The 24,896-nt window shown below is 42.2% G+C and overlaps 1 protein-coding gene across 2 annotated transcripts in view; it reads left to right on the forward strand.

Annotated features, from left to right (window-relative positions):
- The window catches only part of NSF (N-ethylmaleimide sensitive factor, vesicle fusing ATPase), a 117,171-nt gene that overhangs the window by 19,712 nt on the left and 72,563 nt on the right, over positions 1–24,896 (forward strand). The window contains exons 2-5 of one of the 2 annotated variants that reach the window (XM_090044743.1): positions 4,260–4,345; positions 4,707–4,747; positions 16,951–17,050; positions 17,776–17,815. Coding sequence is in view for 1 of the 2 variants with exons in the window: in XM_090044744.1 (XP_089900870.1) it covers positions 4,260–4,345; positions 16,951–17,050; positions 17,776–17,815 (226 nt within the window). In the remaining variant the exon portion in view is untranslated. The remainder of the gene's footprint in view (positions 1–4,259; positions 4,346–4,706; positions 4,748–16,950; positions 17,051–17,775; positions 17,816–24,896) is intronic. The other variant, XM_090044744.1, reaches the window with a different exon arrangement.

Raw genomic sequence — 24,896 nt, forward strand, 5'->3', positions numbered from 1 at the left:
TTGTTTGCCAGAACAGTAAGTATGATTCACAGAAGCCAAAGCAACAATGCTGAAGTAGTGAACTTGTTTCAAGCAAGGCATCGACAACCTGAGGATTGTTCTTACAAGGTAGATTTGATTTCTTTTTCCAAGTATGCTGCAGTGTATTCTTGGTGCTGAAAAATTCTAAATTGAATCAAATGCCACCTTTTGGTACCAGCAGACATATTCAGTTTTCTTCAAGATGAAAAACAATTCTAATTTGCAATTTTTACTTGCGTCAAGGGACAGCCTTTAAGCCATAAAACACTATTTACTTCTGTGCTAAAGTGAATTAATGTTAAATAATGTGTGGGCATATGTACTTTGAGAATTTTAGTTTTACCTGACTCAGCCTGGTTCTTTTTTAATTTTTCCTAACATTGAGAATTCTGGGTGACAAAGCATCCCTGCTTATAAATGTGCAGAGACCATTTTCTCCTGCTTGCCCCCAGTTACTCCAGAAAGGCCAAAGGGGAAAAATGGAGCAAAACAGTGACTCATCACAGGAAGCCTGCTTGGGGCAAAAGGTCACATCATGCAAGAACAGTGACAGTGCTATTTGTTCTGATGTTGCAGTTCAAGTTTGAGCTTTGAACTAGAGAAATGCCATTTAGAAGGAGAATGATTTTTAAGCTAGTGAATATAAAGGACCAACGCGTCCACCAACCCTTATGTGTTGACCAACTCGCATGGTGATTCTGTAGTTGCCAGTTCCAGTGGAAAAAGATTTTGATCCAATGTAGGAGCACTGGATGAAAGAAAACAGAGCATGCTTATTTGGTTACCTATAAAGATGGGTGGTACTTCTGCCTAAATGTGATCCAGCATTGTTATAAATTAACAGCTCCTGTTTAGATTGGCAACTTAGGCTATAGCTTGAGTCTGCAAACCAACTATTTAAAAATGGTAATGTGGCGTTTCATGCTTATTTTCTGTTTGTGACTCCATATCAAATGTCTTCTTTTTACAAGTAAGAGATGCATGTTCCCTTCCAGAGATTCCCTTCAGATGAGCCTAATTCTCATCTTTCACAGCTGTTTTTCTAGAGTAACTCCATTAATATAAATGGATATAGAAGTATAATGAACACAGATGCTCCTATTCTACCCTTCCTCTTATTCCTTGCTGCTGTTGCTACCCTGTGCAGTATATACTATTGTGGTGGGAGCATGACCTTTTAGAATAGTCATGTTGATTTTTTTGGAAGTTGACAAGATTTTGCTGACATGCAAATGATCAGAAGGAGAAATGACATGTTTCAAAAGTCTCTGCTATATCTGAATAGTTCCTTAAGAGAAAAAAGGTTGATTCTGTCTCTGCACTTCTTATTTTCTATTAAATCTGATGGGCCTGCTTTTTTTTTAAAGCTGATTATTAAAGATTATATTTCCAATAACCTAAATATAGGGCTGTGGGATCCTCCTGAAATGAATTATTTTGTAAACCATTTTTTGAATGTTGGTCTGAAAATTTAATGATCCAGTCTTTCATAGGAAGGGATGGGGCGGGAAGTTTTTTTGATGTAGCATTTTTGATGTATGATGATTTTTAATGTAGAGATTCTGTGGAAGTGCAGAGTGCTCAGTTCAGGATGATAATACGGAAAACAACCATGGAAGTAGAAGTCCAATTGAAGTGGTAACTTTTTTGAAATTATTAAATTTACTCTTTTATTAAAGCAGCTGAAAAGGATGGGGGACTGAGGGTTCTCTTTCCTTTTTGTTTTGTTTTTTTTCTTTGTGTCCATGCAAGTGCTCCATTCCATCAGTGGATTCATGTTGGCAGTGCAGTCAAACTTCAGTTTTCTATACAACACCTATGAAGGCATTTGTATAGGATTGTTTTAGCAGTTTTGTTTTTCTGTGGCTTTTAAACATGTTCTTTCACACTTTGCTTCACTTTTCCCTTCCCTACCCCTCCAAAAATAATTAAAATGTGCTTGCAGACATAACCCCCCCAAATGGTGCTTAAACTTGACACCTTCCCATGCTGAGTTCCATGCATGCCCAGAAGAGACGGTGTGTTACTTCAAGCCAGCTTGCCTGACTTCTGTAAAGATCAGGTGCGTTAGTGGGCACTTTCGTGGGGCTTTTTCAACACTATTGTCTAATAGCTGATTGAATTGGCTGATTTGAAAAGCCTTGCTGAAGTGCCCGATCTTAAGAGACACTGCAGAGCCAGATGGAGTAATGGGCTGCTTCTTACAGTAAAGTGTGTTTTTTAACATCTTCAAGCAACCAAATAAATAATCCTGGTCCTCTTGTTTTAACATATAAAGTTACTATTTATATATACAAGGTAAAGACTTCTAGGCCTGTAACCTCAGTATCATATTTGACAAATCTCTTCCTCCTCATCCATTGTTCTAGGCATGTCCTCTTGCTACTTCCTCATCCTTTATGATTTATCCCTGCCTGTGCCTCCTTCCTCCCTCAATTTGAAACTTTTTTTACCTTGAATGAGGCACATCATTACAGGTGTCTTTTTGTTTTTTACTGCCTCTGCTCCTATTTGTTTTAAAATCTACTTTCCAAAGTTGCCGTGGTTTCTCTCTGCTCACTTTCCCTCTTCCCCCCACCCCAACCCCTCCATGCCCCGTTTTTAAATTCATTCATTGGCTTCCTGTTTCTCTGTCAAATTCATGTTGTTCTTTGTCATTACAAGGCATTATATGACCTCACCCGTCAGCCTCATTCGTCTTGCTTCTCTTTTTTTTCTCCTGCATTCCACCTTCTGTTCTCAGCTTTGTGCTTTCTGTGCTGGATGTATTACCCACAACAGATGAGTCCATCCACTTTGGTGTTCTTTTTGATCAGATCCCTCTTTTAGGATGTCTTCAAATGGTGTTGTCCCCCTTAATCTTCTCAGTGGCCCCTAGACCCTAGGCAGCAACACTTTTATAATACCATTTGTTTTCTTGCCCTAAAGTGCTTACTGTCTAAGAAGGACAAGATTATGTAGGTTTATCCAGGTCTGTACATGCTGTGTAGATTAGAGGAGTTATGTAATAGATCAAGTGTAGTATCTGATTTAACTTGTAACTTGTGCATTAGGGTTAAATAAAATGCACAGGGTGGGTTTTTCAATCCCTGGATGTTAAAACATGCTTATTAGTGAAATGTGTTTTGCCTGCCTAGCAAGGTCTTTTTGTGTTCTGTATATATGGAACTGATTAGCCATTATTTCCTTGGGATTGTGAAGCTGCAGCATAACGTTATGGAATCAAGAGTCCTTTCTTTCTAGTTACGATTTAACTACCTGTCTTTTATCTTCTCTGCAACTTTGTCCAACTGGGCATGTATAGGTCCCTTAACTTGTTCCAGAAGAGAAGTATTTGGAAAGTTTATGGAAAACTGGACAGTTTGAGAGAGAGGGTTAAAGATAGGGTAACTTTACTTGTGTTTCCTTATGTACAGTCTTCACATTTTATAATATAAAGTGTTTATAGGGAATCCTTAAATTTAGTAACTTTTATCAACTTCATTTACATGCATATCAGAAAGCAGCATAACTTGCTTACTGTATAGCATAATATGGGTCTCTTGTAAGCTTATTGCATACATTATAAAAAACGTTGCTCATATGTCTAATTTATGTGCATAAACTAGTTAAGTGTGTAGCAGTTTTTCAGCCCTTTGTTCTACTTTGTAATTCAATTGTATTCTTTTTAACTGCTTAATAATTGGCTCCAGAAGTAGCAAATGGAAAGCAATTGTCAAAGGTCTGCTATTAAAAGCCTGGAAAGGGATTGGAGCTAGTTGTTTCAGGGCAGCAAATAGTACAGCATCTGACCCATCTTCCACTGCACAGTCAGACTGTTTTTCTGCCAGCACTTTGAGTTATCTTCAGAATTTATATATGGAATATGGTGCAACATGTTTTCTGTGCCTAGTGTTAGCAAGAAGACTTATTATTTTCCAGGTGATTTTAGGAAAGTCGTATGTAGAAGTTGCTGCTTTCATCTTATCCAGAGGTTACAGGGCATAGATGTCTGATTAGTTTATGCTTTAGAGAAAAACTGTTGCAAGTGTTTTTAGAAATCAGTGGTATAAGAAGGTGCATTTTGCTCCTGACAGCAAACTGTGCATCTCCTTGGCATGATCAGTGCTATTATGATCTCAAGTGGACAGTTTGCTTCCCATCTCTTTAGTGAAGTATGAAACATGTATGACAAAATGTGTTGCTTGCATTCTTTGCCTGGTTAGTGATTCCTCCCCTCCTTTTATTTTTTCCAATAGACTATGCAAGCCGCAAGATGTCCCACAGATGAATTGTCCTTAACTAACTGTGCTGTGGTGAATGAGAAGGACTTCCAGTCTGGCCAGTAAGTATCCACTATCACTCTTTTTTAAGAAGTCCCAGAGAGTGATGCTTTAGCCTGAACACTATCAGTAACAGTTACAAAATGGACTTGTACCCAGAATCTAGATGTGCAAGGGCTTGATGAATAAGGATAGGCATCTCTGTTTTCAGAACAAGCATAGGTTTAGCTAGTTAGCACAGTCTTACACTGCATTATCTTCAGAGGTTAAAAATGAGGGAGTGGCTTTTTCCTAAATTTATCTTTAGACATAAGCAAAGAGAGTGCTTTTCAGTTCAGTATTAGTATACAAAATATGGGATAGACTAGTCCTATAGCCTAGTATCCAAGACAGATTGCTGTACTGTTTTTTTTTCCTTAATAGAATTTCTGTCTGAGAGCAAATGCTGGCAGGGCTCCTTTCAGGTAAGCCTCCTACTGCTGCTTCAACATCATACTGATAAAGCTGTCTATTTAAGGCTTCTTTTTTTAACCATGACCACCTGCTGCTGTTCTGAATATCTAGGAAAGGAGCACCCTACTTCCATCTTACGCAGCATTTTTTTTTGCTAGGGTGGTATGGTCATCTGAAAACAGTACAAGCTGGAAACTCCTCTCAGCTCTCTGTATGATGACAGATGGGTCCTTAGGGATGCATTTTAAGTATTAAAAGGATTTTTCATCTTGCTGTGTGTGGGTCTGTGCATAGTGAAAATGTGTAGGATGGTGTTTCTTCACCTTTCTGTTTCAGAGGAAAAACGCATATTTTAAGGCTTTTCAGCTTCTGACCTGAGATCCATTTAACTCTTCCAACATCAGCTACCATGGAGAGCTCCTGTAACTCAGGGAGCTGTCCCAGCCCACCAGTTATGATCTGTACCTGATCTGATAGAAGAGAGGAGGTGGCACTGGTAGGATGGCAAAATTCTTTCCCTCCTGAAACTGAGCATCATTTTTGGCTCCTGCATTCCTCAGTGGTCTTTGGACATGGTTTTGAACAGTGTACTTGCAATGTAGTGTCTCAATTCAAATGAAGACATTTGATAAATCAACAATTAACTGTATGGAATAGATATTCCTTGTGACAAAGCCTTGAAGTAATTTTTTTTCAAGACTTTTTAAAAATAATTGGCCTGCTGCCTTTGAGATAATGTGTAAAGCAAGGGGGAGAGAACAGTTAATCATGTGACATGCTTAAATGTACACTTATCTTGGCAGTATAAAATTGAAGTCTCCTTTGTTCAGATTCAAAAGCCTTTTGCCTTGTGCTTGGAATATGAAACTAGACCATTCTGATTGTTTCTCTCAAGTTCTTGTATATAGGCATCCAAGTATAGTCTTGTACAGGAGATTCACCAAGTGAATCTGAACATGGTAAAATGGAAGGATTTCTGCCTGTCCTTGGGGAGAGTATATAGCCATTCAGGTTAGAAAGCTAGCTATTGTATATAACAATAGGTGAGCCAGCATACTTTTGAAGCTGCTGTGTAGGAGGCTAGCTTGCTGTAGACACTGGCTTCTTTCCTCCTCCTTATGAATGTTTAAAATAGATTGGAGAAAAACACCCCCAAATAGCAGTTAGTAATGGAGCAAAATGCAGTAGTAGAAGTGTAAATATCCAGCCAGACTTTCTGGTTAAGAAGTGTGCCCCTAAAGGAGTTAGATGGGGTTCCTATGAATTGCATTCTGGTTTGGGTGATGAAATCCTGCATGTGTTCTTTTTTTGTTTGTGAATATTGCCCTTACCTTCTGCCTCAATTCCCTATCTGTAAAATGGGGGACTCACTACAAATAATACTTTAAGTGTTTAGATACTAAGATGAGTAAGGCCATGCAAAAGGCAGGTATTTGCCAATAGGTTGTTTGCATACATTGTATTTGCACAAATAAATAAGACTGGGTCACTTTCACAGTTATCTTAACCTTTCCTCAAAATGGATTTTTTTTATTAATAAGTGACATTTTTTTTGCATGCTTAAAAATTAGCATCTTTGCTAAACTTTCCCAAATGAGGTAATGGAAGAACCTAAATTCTAGACCTGTAGGAGTCAACTGTCTTCATTATGGTACTGTGTAGATAACTTATATGCTGCATGTATGAAAGTACAGAGAATAGTGATTACAAATTAGTGTAATGTAATCATAAAAGTGCTGGGTGTGCTGCTGTATAAATTTATCACTCAACCTAACAGGTTTGTTTGTTTTCAAGAATTAAAGCTTGCATGGGAACCAGCACTAATTTGTTGTTAACAACTAGAAATTGCTCTTAAGCTATAAGCCTGGAATGCAGAAGAATTGTTACAATACTAGACCAGAGTCAAAGAGCATAATAACTTATTTGCAATGCAGAAAATATGAGTGAGCCCATCTGTGTTATCTGTAGTTCTGCCATAAAGCTGCATACAATCAGTTGTCTTATTTGTTTTATGAATTAATGCTTTCCATATTACCTGGTCCTTGACTGACTAAAGAGAAGGTATGAGCAGCAGCACATCCTGAAGTGGGCTGCATGCAACTTAATACCTTGTTAGGCAAAGAAGCCATGGCATGATTCTAAATCAGCAAGCTAGGGCACTCTAGGGTTCAACATGATCCTTTGAAGGGTGCTATGAGGTGTGAGGAGATAAGCAGATAAACTATGCAGGTAAACCAAGCTCAGGTTTTTCCCTGCCTGGACAATCCTACATCTCTTTAGTCCCCGTGTAAAGAGGTAAGTAGTGCAATGTATAAATGTAGTTTCTGAAATTGGGTGCCACTCAATTGACATTGAGGGGTGGCTCAAGTTCAGAAAGGCTCAGAACCACTGAGCTATGAAAAAAATCATTGTATCTTAAATTTCTATAGTATGTTTAGATTCTCATTGATCCCAAAGCACTCTGGAAACAAACATTGCATACAAAAAGTAGGCAGTCAACTCCATAGTGCTGAGGACAGCAGCGTGGTAAAGAAGTGTCCAGGCAGGGAATGCTATATTTACTCACCTAGCATACATGCACCTTTTCCCAAAACATCAACCCCTCCAAAATTGGGGAAGCTGATTTCCCCCCCACCCCAAAATAGAAGCACCCCACTTTCATTCCTGCTCTACCAAACAGCAGTGGCAACATTTCTGTTCAGGTAACTGAAGGAGTCATTTGACTTAATGGCTCACTGTTCTTCAATTCACAGGTGTTAACGATTCTCTCTCCTCTTTAATCATCTTGGTGTTTCACTAATCACTTCCTTCTGACAGTTTTGCTGTCTACTAGCTGCTTGGGTCTCTCTCCTACTTCACAGCCCTGCATACTGTTTTAGCTCTCTTAAAATTCATAGAACCATCCAAGGAAGTCAATCATAGCTAGGGTTACAGCTTTTTGAGCAAGAAGGGGAGAGTGAGCAAGCTGAAGATTAGGCTCTGTTCCTGCTCTGTGCAGCCATAACTAGAAAAAAAAAAGTTTCTTCATTCTGTCTTTCCAAAAACATTCATTTCAATTTTGTTTTTCTCAGACACAGAAAGCTGCTTATATAATTTATCTGGGATCACATATTCCCCATGCCTTCCTGGGGTGTGCACAGGAGCAGAAACTGCTGCACCCCTTACTCCCCCAACCAGATGAACCACTTGCAGCTCTGCCCCTGCCCCAGGCTCACTCCCTCCTTCAATGCAAGGGCCTCCATCTGCCCCTTCCCACGCCCCTTTCCTCCACTTTCACCTCTTCCCCCGCAACAGATTTACCAGCCAGATGCAGCTCTCCATGCTGCCTGGCCACATATCAGAATGGGATCAGTATCGGCCAATATAGCTCACTAAAAATTGGCCACTAGTATTGGCCCAAAAAATTTCTTTTGGTGTATCCCTAGCTTTTCCCACGCTAGCTGATGCTAAATTTACATTGAGCATCTCCATTTGTGGGAATATACTGACTTAGGCTTTGAACTTGTATGCAAATTACTATTCATTATCTTTTCATCAGGCCAAAGTACCGGTGTTGAGTTGCCTGCATATAAATACAAGGGGGCATGCAAAGGTAGAATGGTTATTGGGCAAGTGGTGAAGAATCTAAACACTAAAACACTATCTAATGGAAGACCAATACATTATTGGCACCAAAGATTCTGCTGCAAAGGTTTGCAGTGAATCTTCTGTTTTCCAGAAGGATTTATATAACTTTTGTGAGGTACAAGGACTTAATCATCACTAACGAGGAGGTGTAAGGAATAAATTATATCATAGGCATCTGATAGAACACCAGATACAGCAGAGATCTTTTTTCTAAGACCCTCCTATAGCCATCTTCAATATTTTATGTCAAACTTAATATCTGTCTTTTACTAGATGGTCCAATTTGGAAGTCAGTCTGTTCAATGAGCAAAAGTAGTTTGTAAAGTTAGTTAGCAATGTACATCTAAGCTATTTGAATGGTTTAGTACAGAAGCAAAATAGGCCATTTTTTTCTAACATATTAAATAATGATTGCACTGCTTAATGTCTGACAGAGGTTTGATCATTTGATAATAGTGTACACACGTTTCCTGCTAAGCTGCAGCTAGTGTAAGTTAAGATGTCATAGTGCTCATTCTTTATTGCTGGATATGTGGAAAGTTCATGGATTATCAGTCCCACTTTTTGCCATTTAGCTATATCGTTGCTTGGGGGTACCTGGCAGAAATCGATCTTTGAAAGCAGGTGCTCACCAGCAGCAATGGTGTTGTCTCTCTAAATTGGGTCATGTAAAAACTTTTTGCAACGATGCCTCAGAGAATGGCTAATTGATTTGGTGACTTAACACATTCTGTGTGGTATCCACAAACTACGAGGTATATTCCTCTTGGAGGCAGGAGTATAGTGCCATTACAGCCACTGTAGTTTTCAGGCATTCATTTAAGTTGAACAGCTATCACAGGAAGTTAGGGTTTGAAGAGACCTCATGAGGTCATCTAGTCCAGCCTCCTGCTCAAAGCAAGACTGTCCCCACTATGTCATCCTAGCCAAAACTTTGTATAGGCAGGTTTTGAAAACATCTGAAGATGGAGCTTGCACCACCTCTATGAATAATGTGTTCCAGTGTTTTACTAGAAAATTCTTCCTAATATCTAACTTAAACTTCCCTTGCTGCAACTTGAGAATATTTCTCCTTGTTCTGTCATCTCTCACCACTGACAACAGTCTAGCTCCATCCTCTTTCGAATCCCCTTCAGGTAGCTGAAAGCTGCTATTAAATCCCCTCTCAGTCCTCTCTTCTCTGGACTAAATAAGCCCAGTTCCCTCAGCCTGTCCTCGTAAATCATACACCCCAGCCCCCTCACCATTTTTGTTACCCTTTGCTGGACACTCTCCAATTTATCCATGTCCTTTCTTTAATGGGGGCCTCAAAACTGGATGCATACTCCAGATGTGGCTTTACCAGTTCCAAATAGAGGGAAACAATCACTTCCTTCAATCGGGTGGCAGCGCTTTTACTAACTCAGCCTAGTATGCCATTAGGCTTCTTTACAGCAAGGGCACACTGTTGGCTCATATTCAGCTTCTCCATTGTAACCCCCAGATGCTTTTCTGCAGACCTGCTGTTTAGCCAGTTGGTCCCCAGCCTGTACTGGTACATGGGATTGTTCCATCCTAAGTGCAGGACTTTTCACTTGTCCTTGTTGAACCTCATGAGATTCCTTTTGGCTCAATCCTCCAATTTGTCTGTGTTACTCTGAATCTTAGCCCTACCCTCCAGCATATCTATTACTCCCCCCCAGCTTGATGTCATCTGCAAACTTATTGAGGTTCACTCAATGCCATCTTCCTGGTAATTGATGTAGATGGTGAACAAAGCTGGCCCCAGAACTGACCCCTAGGGTACTCCACTTGATACCAGCTGCCAACTAGACATCAAGCCATTGATTACTACTCTAAGCCAGATGCTCCAGCCAGTTTTCTATCTACCTTACAGTCCATTTATCCAGCCCATATTCTCGCAGGCAAGCTAAGGGAGTGTCGTGGGAGACCTGTATCAAAAGTCTTGCTAAAATCAAGGTATACCACATCCACCAGTCACCCCACATCCAGTCATCTCATAGAAGGCAGTCAGACTGGTCAGGCATGACTTGTCCCTGGTGAATCCATGCTGACTGTTCCTAATCACCTTTTTCTTCTCCAAGTGCTTCGAAATGGATTCCATGAGGATCTGCACCATTAAATTTCTAGGAACTGAGATGAGGCTGACTGGTCTGTAGTTCCCTTGATCCTCTGTTTTCCCTTTCTTAAGTATGGGTACTGTTTGCCCTTTTCCTGATTGCCATGAGTTCTCAAAGAGGATGGCCAGTGGCTGTTAGCAAATAAAAGCCTAGGATTCCAGACTGGCTCAGGGATTGACATGACACCTCGTTTGAGTGACAGAAAGGCTTTATTTACTACAAGTATTCAAAATCAAGTCAAGTGAGCCCAAACCAAATTAAAGTCCAGTCATTAGCTATAAGATGATGATTTCTCACCAAACAGGCAACGAAGAGGCCATCTGTTTCTCTTCAACTTCTTGAGTAAGTTGGACACATCAGCACCTGGTGTCAAATTGATTTCTCACTCTTGAAGTGCGTGTGCTGTTTGCTGTTTTACTGCCTTTTTATACCCTTAGTTTAGCATCTTCAAAGCATTCTTTTTGTTGTGTAAATCAAGAGAGAGTCCCAAGTTGTAATTGACAGGAAAAACCTGCTCATTACTGGTTATCAGAAATTTCTAATTTGAATGAGTTACCTTCTTCAGTGACAAGAGGTTATTCAGTTTGGAACATATTAAGAAACTGATTAACAACCAGGAAAAACATACATATCCTTGAACTAAATCAGGAGGAGACATCTATCACATATGGAGAATGTCTCTTCCTACACATAAACATGACTTAATTGCAAAAGAAATACTTACCATACTAATTAATCAAGGATAGACATTTCACATGGTTACACACCAGATAACTGTGAGCCTGCCTGAAATCATCCTGAATATAGCAAGATAAACTGGAAGAGATGCTTCATTATTCCTTCTCAGATGGCCCAGCCATGAACTCACATCCTCTTGCATTATGCAGTTAGCATCAGTATTCTGTATTTTAACTTTTGTGTTAAAGCCCAGCCTGACCTTAGCATGAGTTTCAGAGTCATCAGTGGCTCTGCAGTCATACCAGCCAACTCCCTCAGCACCCTTGGATGCAACCCAGCTGGCCCCATGGAGTTGTGCACATCCAGCTTTTCTAGGTAATCCCTAACCTGTTCTTTCACCACAGAGGGCTTCTCCCTACAAACTGTGCTGCCTAGTGCAGTAAATCTCAATATCTTTGTTGAAAACCATGCAGTTAAGCTTTATTGAAATGATATTGGAAGGTCACAGTGCTAGGTTTGATAGTAGCATTTATGCCAGCTGGGTGATGTCTATAAATTCAGTTGGCCCTGGGTATGACGGTAAGCTGCATGCAACTGGAGGGCCTGGTGGCAACATGGTGGAGCTACTCGTGGTGGTGTAGCTCTTATAAAATACCACAGTATTGCAACCCAGAGTAAAGCAAGTATAGGGTGCCTCAAAACCCTAGTCCCCACTACCTTGTGAGTGCTCCTGGATTGGAGAAAGGCTAAGGGACATCACACTGACAAATGTGTCCTTGCTGAGGCATTAGGCAGTCAGCAGCAGTTCTTATCTGTTGGTCTCTGGCAGAAGCTACAACCACTGAGACACTGAATGTCTGGACTCAGTCTGGCCTTTGGATTCTCAGTGGCCTAAAGCAATGGTTCTCAATCTTTTTTCTACCAGGCTTTACCAGATTTGTTCATCACTTTGGGTGCGTTCATTTATTAGGGGTGTGTTTCTGGGGTCTCTGTAATTCTATCAATGTGCTGCTTGTGTTACTTGTGTTTTTATATGAAACTATCTCTCCCTTCTGCAAGTCCTCACCTCCAGTGGAGCTATCTTGCAGGACTCAGTTTCAGTGGGGCTGGGTTCCTCCAGCCACCAAATCAGTCATTCATGTATACACACACATACACAGATTAACGTGACATGCCTGACCCAGTCAGGTTGATTAGCATGTACAAGCTGACACCTTCATATGCCAGGGATCATTTCATCAGGGCAACAATAAAATGCAGTCAGACACAAGCACACAGGTGAACAAAATACCTCTGAATCGGGCTGGGGTCTAGCTGACACCCTTGTGGGTCAGCATTCAGTTCATTAGGGCACGTCTAAGCCAAACTGGGTCAATCAGCCTATACAAGCTGATCCCCTTATGTGCCTCAACACGGCACGTCCCAATCTTTTGCTGTAACTGTCCTAGTAGTGGTAGCCTCTTGATGAACGGACCCCACAATATTTTTGGGCTTTACAGGGATCTTTGGCTTAGGTAAAAGAAGTGTTGCTGCAGAGCAAGTGGGAAGGGTGAAGTAGAGAAGGAAAAATACATCTGGTTACCACCAGTTTGACTATAAAATTTATTGCTAAGTATATAGAATTTATGATGGTACTAGTGATAATAGGCATGCAAGGAAAAACAAACAAAAACAATTACAATATTACCCTGGTTTGGTTGAGTATTTGGGGAAACCTAGCTCAAACTTAGCTTTCTGAACCTGAATTTTATTAGCTATGCTCTAGAGAGAAAGGAAGAGAGCAAGATCTGGGATCAAACCATTCCAAGGTACTTGAGTGGTTTGTTGACAGGCAAAGTTCCTAGCATGATCGTTGAATGTTAAACAGGTGACGAGAAGAGAGAGACTATCTGTTTATCCCAGCTTCTCGAGAGTAAAAGCGGATGGTGCCGGAGAGATATTTTCCTTCTGAAGCACACTGTGTGCTGTTTTACAGCTTTCTTATACCCTTAGTCCAGCCTCTTCAAAGCATTTTTTTAACTGTGTAAATCAAGAGGGTCCCAAGCTGTAATTGACCGGGAAAATTCTGTTTATATAAAAAGTTTCAATTTAAATGAATTAACCCCTTGTCACTGAAAAAGGTATCTGGTTTGAAACATCTCAAGAAACTGATTAACAACCAGGAAAAGCATAAAGTTTTAAGGAGTAACCAGATTTTTAGAAGCCATCTTGAAATGATTATGAATATAGAAGGTAAACTGGAAGGGATACCACATTATTTATTCTGAGATGGCCTAGCTATGCTTGCACTGTGAAGTCAGCATCAGTGTTTTGTATTTTACCTGTTGTGAATAAACCTCAGCTTAGCATGACTTTCAGATCTTACTGTAGTCTTTTACTGGTGCCTTGATTTGGCCTCTTTTTAAAAACAGTTAAATCCCAAGGGCACATGGAACATACTTAAGGGGACTGATTACTTGAAGTGTTCATAAACTTAGTGGGGAGGCCTTCTACCAGTCATCCTGGGAAATGTAGGAAATTGTGGTCAGGGCTCCAACGGGCTGGATGTTGTGATGAACCATTGTTCAAATGTTGCCCAGACCCCCTCTGACTCAGTCTCTTGCCTCAGCATTCACTAACCCGGCAACCGAATTTTAGTAAATCAAGTTTAAATAGGCCTTTCATACTGGGATGGGAGAATGTATGGCCCAAGATGCCTATTAAGCTTTTCTTCTGCTTAGCTCTGGTTAGGTGAGGTGTGGAGGAAGCAAAAGTCCTCTGTAAGTCCAGCAAGCTGGGTGCCAGGGTTCCCTCAGGAACACAGAGCTGACAGATAACACAGGACCCGTTTGTAAACATCAGTGGCCAGTCCCAACTCGGTTGTGTTCATGCCCCATGCTCCCGACCTGCTGCCCCCAGGTTCCAGCCTCCCAGTGTGTGGGGCAGGGGGTGGGTGTGTGGGGCGCACAGGAGATGGGCAAGCACTCCCTTGCAGGCTGGAACTCTGCCAGCCTGCAAGGGAAGAGCCAGAGTTACAACATTTTTCTTCTTTAGGATAATCCACTTTTAAAGTTTTGTTTGCGACCCTTTCATATATTCTTGTAACCCATGTGTTGGGAAGCACTGGTCTAGAGGGGGGATAGTTGGTCTTGGGCAGCTTCCACTCCTCCATACTCTTGCCTGGGCATGTGCGTCAAAGGTTTTGGTATGATGGCTGCAAGACTCTCTACAAGTGGGTTCATCAGGCACCTGACTAGACCTCTTACACGTATACCATGATCTAGAGGAGCAGTGGTTGCCTACACTATAAAGTTTGTATTGTATCCAGCCCAGCTCTGGGTTGCTGAAGGTCACACCCTATTCAACTTGAGTAGTTTTAGACCCCGCTTTGAGTGCTTACCTCTCATCATACATTGCACAGGGAGCTGAAGTATAGGGGTGTCACAGGGCACTTCTGTGCCCTGTCCCTAGTGGGACTCGAACTTAAGGGGGAAGGTGTGTTGCAGGGCATTGAAGTGCCCTGCTCCTAGAGAGAAGGACAGGTGCTGGTTGCTGGGGCAACTGCAGTCGGTCAGCTGATGGGAAGGGGGCAGGGCCTGGCCTATATAAACAGCCTAGGCTGAGGCCAAGCAGGCAGTTCCCCTCTGGCAGCCAAAGAAGTTGGAGCAGGCAGTGAGAGAAACCCGATGGTCAGAAACGGCTCCCGTGTGAGGAGAACGGGTGGAGGAAACCCTGGTAGGGATTTGAGAGGATAAGCTACCGGATGGTTTAGGTCGCATTTTAGCCAGGAGGCTTCGTTTGAGTTATAGCCGGTTGCCTTGTGTTATTTCGTTTGTTTGTTTGGTATTCCACTGGAGGACCGGGTGAGGCTATAAGGGGTTGGAGGAGGCCTCATAGGAGCGCCCCAGTAGCGTGGGGGTTCCTGGTGCCAGAGAGGGCACAGCAGTCTGGATTGAGGGCCAGGTAAGACTGAGGCCACCTGAGCCGCAAAGGGATCATAGACCAAGAAGGGGGTCTAGGGGCCAGGTATGGCTAAGGCCACCTGAGCCCCAATTGGGAGGAGCACTAGTGTGGGCACCGGTAAGAAGCCCAGAGGGTGCTCGTGTTAAGCCCCAGGGTGGGCACACAAGAATAGAAGCCCCAGAGAGGGTGTACAGGAATAAGAGCCCATGGAGGGCGATTGTACCGAGAGAAGCCCCAGGGAGGGCTAGAGGATTGCGTTAAGCCCCAGGGAGGGCCACGAGTGGAAGACAAGCCCGGAGAGTGTCCGCAAGGGCGTGGGCAATAGTAACTGACTCAACAACGTCTGGTACATCTGAGAGGCTTGGGGAGTGGTATAAGGGGTAGTAGGAGCCACGCATAGCCCATAAGGCTGGGTGCACCAAATCAATCTATATGGAATAGGGGCCAGGATAACTAAGAGCACCGTGTCAAGGGGGACAGAAGGCAGCCTCCCTTATAAAACAAAATACCTTCAAAGACGTGGCGGGCAAGAACGAGGGTGCTTGATCGCCAACTTGGCACGGTAGGGGGTGCCAGGAGAGATCACGGCCGCCCCTGGGACCCCGCCCTGTGACAAGGGTCATGACTTGCCCCTGAGGAACAGGTGTCCCATAGTTTCATTAAATGCAGCAGTACCTGAAATTACTTTTTTTTTTAAAGGTCTTATTAAATTATGCATGATGCATAAAAAAGACACAGCATGTGAAAGGTTAAACAGTGAAAAATTTACTCTAAAAACATGTTGTCGTGAAATAAATGATATTGGAGAAGTTTGCCTGTGTGTGTGGCTGATCACCCTCCAAACTGATGACAAAACCACAGCGCTTTATGAAATGGTCAGGAAGGATCTTCAAAAAGCAGGGGGGGTTGTTTGCTTTGTTGTGTTTTTTTTTCCAGTGAACACTTTGCTCCCTGTAGCATGTTCATTGAGAGCTGCAGGCTAACGTGCTTGCAGGCTACTGCTGTCTCATTTTAACTGCTTGTTTATGTCCATTTTGTTTTACCTGTTGCCTTTGAAACCCTCTAGCACAACCGTGTCGCAGGAAATCCACAGATACACATTTCTTCCAGTGACAGGGATAACATAATACGATGGTGCCCCCACAGCATGTCATTTTCTCAGTATTGTTGCCAATGGCCTAGTAAACAGTTACACTGTTATGATGACTTTTACTGTGGAATTTTATCTCCTCAGATTTAGTATATAAGTAGTGTACAGCAAAGACTTGGGGACCAGTCATGGTCTATTCCTCCCATTTCAGTCTTGCATTTAGTCACAGTAGAAGTATCAAATACTGTTCTGCAAATGTTCAGTGTATTTTGAATGGAAGAAGTCTAAAGTAAATTTATTTATTTGGATATCAGTGAAATTATTAGTGCACAGATGTGTTTAAAGGTTTGAGTTGCAAAACTGACCTTATTTGGGTTTGGGCATGTCTGGATCTAGGGTTTTAGGTCAGACCTAACTCTTGTGGTAATTGGCAGGGTGGGGTGTTTAAATGGAAGGGATGCCTTTTGGTGCATGTGGATAAGCTTCTATATCCACGTGACACTTCATTAAAGACATTAATGCTGTTAAATTAAATTAACTCCACTATGCAAAAATCTAGTTGGTCTAATAAAAGATATCACCTCTCCCATGAATTCTGATTTCTTAACTCCACTAAGACTCTTGACAAGCATCTGCCTATTTACAAAACCCTTCAATTTTTCCCATTGTAGCACTAGAATGTAATTATATATCTGAATGCTACAGTTATGTATGGTGCTTTATATATTGAAGTAAAATGCTGATTTCTCTCTTTTAGACACGTAATCGTGAGGACTTCTCCAAACCACCGATATGTGTTCACACTGAGAACTCATTCATCTGTTGTTCCAGGGAGCATTGCATTCAGCTTGCCCCAGGTATTATGTGGTTTCACTTATTAATTACTAGGGAACAAGCAAAATGAGTTTTAAATGTGAGGAGACCATTTCTATAATGTCCGATCGTTCAAGTTAACAATTCCGATAAGAAACGAAATATCTATGCAGACAGAGCTTAGTTAGGATTTTAGGGAAGACCCTTGAGAACATCAATACATCTCCCATTAGTTCTTCACTACTTATTTTCTCTTTTTTAAGATATAATTAAAATAGAAACAAAATGAATAATAGTAATTTGCTTCAGTTTAATTTCTTAAAAGTAGGTTATTGACTTCTCAGCACTTTGTTTAGTCACTATCTCTGTTTTGACAGTGAGGTAAGAGTTATTTCTGTGGGTCTTTTAGATAGCAACATGAAGAAGGTTGGACTTGATGAGAGTTGTCCCCAATAGCCATTGCAGCTATTTTGTTGGGGCTGACCATTGATTTTGAAGTAGATGGACGTAATATTTTTCAAACAAAGACATCAGAGAAAGGAAAATGATGATTTCAAATATTTTTGTCACTATTGCTTTTTTTTTAATTTCCTTTTCATTGTCAGTATTTTGTTATATCTTATTGCAGCTGCTTTGCTATTCAATCTATGCTGAAGTGCCTATGCTTCCTAACAGCTCCAATGAGGAAGTGAGCTGTTCTTGTGTGCAAATAGCTGTAGTTCTGGTAAATAGCTGTCTGTCTAAAGTTTTTATTTATTTTTTTTTACAGCGAAAATGGGCTGGACTCTCCATTGGACAAGATATAGATGGTAGGTCAAACACCTCAATGTAAAATTAACACATACCGATCAAAAACAACTCTTTCATTGTTTCCAAACTAAAGTGAAACTGGGCTGGAATTGTCAGCCCTTCTGTTGTCTGATTGAAAGTAACTTTGCTTCCTGCCAGGCTGAAGTGTTGATCTTATGGCTGTGGACTTCCAATATCTAGCTGTCATGAGATTTGGATGTTTTCTTTCCACATGCCAGTATGGTGTGTTAGAAGATGAGTACAGCAAATCCATGTAATAATCTGCTGTTTGTTTCACTTAGGTTTCTTTAGGCCTATGATTTTTAACCAGGCTGCTGAAGCCACACAATGTTCAGTGTTAAGTGTACAGACATAATTCACAGGATGAACCAAGGGCTTGCAACAGGAATGCATAGTGTTAAAACCATTCTGACCTGCCATGGTCTTTCCAAGTTTATGTAATAGAAGAATTGCTCTGTTATTTTTCTGTATTAAAAAAAAAAAAATGAATGCCATGTAAGAGCTGGCATTTTCTGAGGGCTGACTTGAATCTGAAAAGGTTGAGAACCATTGGGCATTTATACACATTCTTGTTTTCCAACAGTGTGTTAGCTGATGCTAAATTCACATTTAGTATCTCCATTTGTGGGAATATACTGACTTGGGCTTTGAACTTGTATGCAAATGACTATTCATCATCTTTTCATCAGGCCAAAGTACCAGTGTTGAGTTGCCTGCATATAAATACAGGGGGCCATGCTACCTCCTGCAAAGGTAGAATGGTTATTGGGCAAGTGGTGAAGAATCTAAACACTAAAACACTATCTTATGGAAGACCGATACATTCCTTCTCTATCCTACCTGTAAAGCCTGTAGCCTCTAATGCTAACTGCCCAGTCATGGGATGAATCCCACCAGATTTCTGTAAGCCCTATTATGTCTGGGTCTGAACTGGCTATTCTGAGGGCGAGTTCCTCCTGTTATTCCCCATACTACAAGCATTGGTATATAGGCATTTAAGGCCTTACCTAGCTGTGTGTGCCACCCCCCGATTTGGGAAACTGTTTGGACCCCTGTTTTTTACCTGGGCACTCCTTGCATTTGTCACCTGTCTTGCTCGGGTGGTGACTCCTCGTCTTCCTGTGGCCCCCTCCCCCGGTGATGCTAGTTTAAAGCTTGCTGTATGAGATCAGCCAACCTGGAAGATACATTACTGGCACCAAAGATTCTGCTGCAAAGGTTCACAACGAATCTTCTGTTTTCCAGAAGGGTTTGTATAACTCAGCACAGACAAGTGCAAGGTGATGCACCTCGGGTGGAACAACCGGCGCCATATATACAGGTTAGGGAACTCCCCTCTTGTCAGCACGGAGGCGGAAAAGGATCTGGGGGTCATCGAGTCCAAGATAAACATGAGCCAGCAGTGTGGGGAGGCAGTTAGGAAGGCCAACCACACCTTGGCATGCATCCACAGATGCATCTCGAGCAGGTCCAAAGAGGTGATCCTCCCCCTCTATGCGGCACTGGTCAGGCCGCAGTTGGAGTATTGCGTCCAGTTCTGGGCGCCACGCTTCAAGAGGGATGTGGACAGCATGGAGAGGGTCTAGAGGAGGGCCACTCGTATGATCAGGGGACAACAGGGCAGGCCATATGAGGAGAGGCTACGGGACCTGAACCTGTTCAGCCTCCAAAAGAGAAGGCTGAGGGGGGATCTTGTGGCCTGTTTTAAACTAGTCAGAGGGGATCAGCAGGCATTGGGGAAGTCACTGTTCCCCCAAGCACCGCCAGGAGTGATCAGGAATAACGGTCACAAGCTGGCAGAGGGTAGGTTTAGGTTAGATATCAGGAGGTGCTACTTCACGATCAGGGAGGCTAGGGTCTGGAACCAACTTCCGAGAGAAGTGGTGCAGGCTCCTAACCTGGGGGTTTTTAAGAGGAGGTTAGATGAACATCTTGCTGGGGTTGTTTGACCCCAGTACTCTTTCCTGCCATGGCAGGGGGTCCGACTAGATGATCTGCTCAGGTCCCTTCCGACCCTAGAAACTATGAAACTTTTGTGAAGTACAAGGACTTAATCATCACTAACAAGGAGGTGTAAGGAGTAAATTATATCATAGCTGTCTTAATATGAGAAAGTGATCTTATACAGGAGAATACTGCTATTGGCTGTCAGGTTACTCATGCCTACCAGCATGTAGCTAAATCCCATGTTATGTGAAGGATCCTACTTTAAATCCCGTTCACCCATTCTCTGCCCATGTGCTCATCTAGTCTTTACTCTAAACTCTTCAGAGCCATTAGTGGCTTGGCGTTTGCTGCCACTTAGCGTGGAGGTCTGAACTAATCCTTGCCTTTGCTTTTGTTCTTGCTTGTGGGTGTGATAAGGCAATGTTTTTGTGAAGCAAAAATTTGAAGTTAGAGGAACAGTTAATCCATGTTTTTGGTGCTTTTGTGACTATTAACAGTAGTAGAAATCAGTTTTCAAATACAGGTCAACTTAATGAACAAGACTGAGGAGTTCCTTAGTTGCTCCTCTCTGGGAATTACATACGAGTTAATACTGATTATTGTCTTTCAATTCAGCTGTGCTACTATGCGTGTCTAGCCGCTTTACCTCTGTGGGTCTCCTGCTTGTGTTTAACTGAAGCTGTTGTGCTGAGATGCTGTGTTTCTGTGTCTCTGTCTCTTTTCTCTCTCCTAATACAAACCTCCTTTGTATAATGTCTCTGGCCTCCTCTTTTTCTCTCAGTCTGTTTTTCCTTCATCTGCCTCTTGCTATCTTCTTTTTTCTCTCCTGTCTTTTCTTATTTTAATACTTAGTGTTAACATCAGCTGTGGTGTCGGCACTGGAAGCATTAGCAATGATTGCTATCAAGTATTGGTTACAATAATTGCCAGCAACTCGGCATGCCATGGATGCTCTCTAAGGGAGATCAATTGTGGAATGTAAGATTGGGATTACACATTTGTTGTGTAGTCCTATACTGTATAATGAACTTGGAAAATTAAGAAATAATAATAATTAAAAAAAAAAAACCCTTAAGTGCCTTAAAAACAGATATTTGGTAACAGATATTTCATACCCTTCATAATTCTGTCAGTTAAAAATATTCTGCTTTCTAAGCAGTCTTGCTCCTACTAATTCTAGTCCCTTTTTATGACCAGGTTACAAAGCACCTGGACACAGGAGTAAGGGTAGATGTTATTTACTTAGGCTTCAGGAAGGCCTTCAGTACGGTATCCCACCCCATACTGGTGAACAAATTAAGAGGGTGTGACTTGGATGGTTACACAGTCTGGTGAGTGGCAAATTGGCTAGAGGATCATACCCAGAGAGTGGTGGTGGACAGGACCTGGAAGGATGTGGGCAGTGAGGTCCCACAGGGCTTGGTCCTTGGACCGATATTCTTCAATGTCTTCATCAGTGACTTAGATGAGGGTGTGAAGTGTACTCTGTCCAAGTTTGCGGATGATACAAAACTGTGGGGAGAAGTGGACACACCGGAGGGCAGGGAACAACTACAGGCACGCTTGGACAAGTTGGACAAATGGGCAGAAAACAATAGAATGCGATTTAACAAGGAGAAATGCAAAGTGCTGCACCTAGGGAGGAAAAATGTCCAGCACACCTACTGCCTAGGAAATGACCTGCTCGGCATCATGGAAGCAGAAAGGGATCTTGGAGTCCTAGTGGACTCCAAGATGAACATGAGTTGTCAATGTGACAAAGTTAACGCCACTTTATTGTGCATCAGCAGATGCATGAAAAACAGAACTGAGGAGGTGATACTTCCCCTCTATCGGACGCTGGTCAGACCGCAGTTGGAATACTGCGTCCAGTTTTGGGTACTACGCTTTAAGAGGGATGTGGATAACCTGGAGAGAGTCCAGAGAAGGGCCACTGGTATGGTTAAGGGCTTGCAGGCCAAGCCCTACAAGGAGAGACTAGGGCACCTGGACCTCTTCAGCCCCTGCAAGAGAAGGTTGAGAGGCGACCTTGTGGCTGCCTATAAATTCATCATGGGAACGCAGAAGGGAATTGGTGAGGCTCTACTCACCAAGGCGCCCCTGGGAGTTACGAGAAATAATGGCCCTAAGTTAGCAGAGAGCAGATTTAGACTGGAAATTAGGAAGAACTTCTTCACAGTTAGTGGCCAAAATCTGGAATGGGCTCCCAAGGAAGGTGGTGCTCTCCCCTACCCTGGGGGACTTCAAGAGGAGGTTAGATAGGCATCTGGCTAGGGTCATCTGAACCCAGCACTCTTTCCCGCCTAGGCAGGCGATCAGACTCAGTGATCTATTGAGGTCCCTTCTGACCCTAACATCTATGAGTCTATAATTCAGAATAGCTAGAATTTTTCCGGAAGGCATCCTATGATGTAGTGTTAATGGCATCCATCACTTCTATAATACTGATCTAAGGTTATTATGAATTCATGAGCTCATTTTCTTGGATGAGCAGTGCTTTGGCTTTTCTGACACACTGAAGGAGTAACTCAAGCTCCTACCAAAAGTAGTAGGAGGAAAGGGGAGGAAGGGAACCTTTTATCCCTCCAGCCTGCCCTAAGGTCTTTCAAAAGCTTTTGAATGCATATGTGAAACAAGTATCTCAATTTGACCAATGGCCTGCCTAAGATAAGAGAAAATCCTTCCAACCAAGCAACCACCTAATGCTTCCTGCAGTCTCAAATTCTTTAATGAGTTTGGGCACTGGAACACCAGTAACTGAGTGCTCTCCTTGAGTGTTCTCTCCAAGACGGTGAGTGCCTTTCCTAGTGCCTTCACACAATTCAAATACTTAAAATTTTAAGGATTTGGAGGTGCTCAGTTACACAGCCTCCATCCCCACCTTCTACCACCATTTTAAGAAATTAAACAAATAGGTATAATGTAAATGAGGAGCTATAATAACCCTCTCTAGCTTACCTGTAATTTGGGACATGCTAAAAGATTAGTCTCTTGTTCCATGTTACAGCATTAGTCAAATCCCACACCCATTGCATAATTTTTTTCAGTGCTTGCTGGCAAAGAATCTTTTTCAAATTTGGGTACATGAATATGCAAACTGCATAATGATTATCAAGTAAAAGCTTAATATGGTAACTAATTTGATTGCCTGGATAATTCTGTCTGTACTACACACAGTCTGCAATATATCGCAATCTCTCTCTTACCTCCACTGAGTAGCACATTAGTTTGCCATGCTTGTTTCTGTATGATGTGTTTAATTTTACAGTTTGAATACATTAAAAGTACTCAGCTTGCTACCATATCGCCAAGATACTTAGTTTTTAAAACTGACTTCAGTTCCAAAACGAAGAATTTTATAGATATATCTGGTTCTTCACAGGCCTCCTGTGGTGAGAGGATCAAGACATTCCTTGTTTTTGTTTGCAGCAGGGTCAGACTAACTTCTGACCTCTCAACTTTTGAACACTTAACTCTTTTTTCAGCTTGACACTTTTTCCTTACAAAAATATTTTGTATATAGATATACATAATCCTTAGTCCATTAGTATGTGAAGAAGTCTGTAAGTAGAAAGAGTGTCCCATTGCCTGTACTGTTTTTCTTCCTTACTTGTTGCAAAGCTAATCTAAATGCAAGGAAGGAAGAGCATTTCTAAAACTAAGGTGATGTTATTGACTCTCTTTTTCCCTGATTACCTCCATGAATATGTTAAATTGTATGTTTATAAATCATGTTTAATCTTTTAACTAGAGAAGAGCATGCTTCTGTCTACTGTTTTAAAAACTGACAGATTAATTCAGTTTTTATAGATGCCTTTTGCATTCTTACCTTAGAAGACATTTGGCAGCCCTAATGCGATCTTTGCCACTGTAAAGTATGTAGGGGCAACCTGGTGATTTAGAGCAGGGAGCTAGGGTATATTTATACCAACTTCAGAGTGAGTCTGGGCACTCCAGTGATGAACAAGCCCTGCCCACGTGTGTGCACCAAGTTTGCAAATTAGCTTGCGTAGATGGCTTGGGAGTGAGCCTGAGTGTATGCTTCAGTACTGTGCTGAGGCTCCCTATCCCAAGGTGTGCCAAGCCTGATTCTGAACCATCTTTGGCTCATTTGTGGACCTGGGTGTGTACAAGTGGGGCTTGTTTCTATGCACAGGCTAACTTGAAAGGAGGTATGGACATACTTTTTTACTAGGGCTGTGCCTAACTGCTGTTTCAATTCAGTTTCGGATTTGATTGTTTTGGAGGACAGTGATTTGTTTTGGTGTTTTGGATCACTGTCCTGTTTCGTTTTGGCCGAATCTCCTCCAAATCTGTTCCAAACGGTCTGCAAGCTTTGCACAGTCCTACCCAGCTGGGCAGGGCTTGGGGCCCCAGCGGGGAGCAGGACGGGAGCATGGGCACTCTTAACTGGGTGCCAGTTTCAGCAGGTTGCCACTGCAGGCTGGGACTAGCAGCAGCACTGCAGTCTTCTCAGTGCAGGCTGCACCAAGCAGCTGCTGCTGGCCCTAACCTGCCCATGCCCCCTGGGAAGAGCTGGGGAAATGATCAGAGAGCTGGGGAATCGAACTGGGAGCTAGATGTCAATATTAGAGCAGTCCTTCCTCACCTTTTTCTCCTCCCTCTTCTTAGTTTTTGTTTCCCTGCAAGCCCGGCTCTGAAACTCCTGAAATTCTCCAAACCATTTCTGAAACATTGTGGAGTCTTCTGTTTCAATTTGGATTTGGTGTTTTGGGTGCCGCAACAGCCTGAAATGCCTCCAAAACGAGATGTCTGCTGAAATGTCGCACAGCCCTACTTTTTATGTCAGCTTCAGGAATTTATAGCTGCTCTGGCAAACAGACTCCAACTCTGGGAAGGTCGCTTGGTTTGTCTCTCTCACTTTATTTAGTGACACAGCTTCTTTATGTTAAGGGTGCCCCGGGGTATCTTGTGTTCCTCCAGAATGGAGATCCAGCAAAGCTCAAACTTTTCAGAGTGATGGAATAAGGTCATACTAGTATGTACCCTAAATCTGCCTTCTCAGTCAAAGATTCATAATACACAGGATACACACCCACACCCCGCCTCCTAGTTAGTGCAGAACACTTGAGGAAAAGTGCATGTGACCTGTATAAGAAAAATCTAATTCTT

Source organism: Crocodylus siamensis, chromosome 4, assembly GCF_052110815.1.
Source record: "Crocodylus siamensis isolate JL-2025a chromosome 4, ASM5211081v1, whole genome shotgun sequence".
Classification (NCBI taxonomy): domain Eukaryota; kingdom Metazoa; phylum Chordata; order Crocodylia; family Crocodylidae; genus Crocodylus; species Crocodylus siamensis.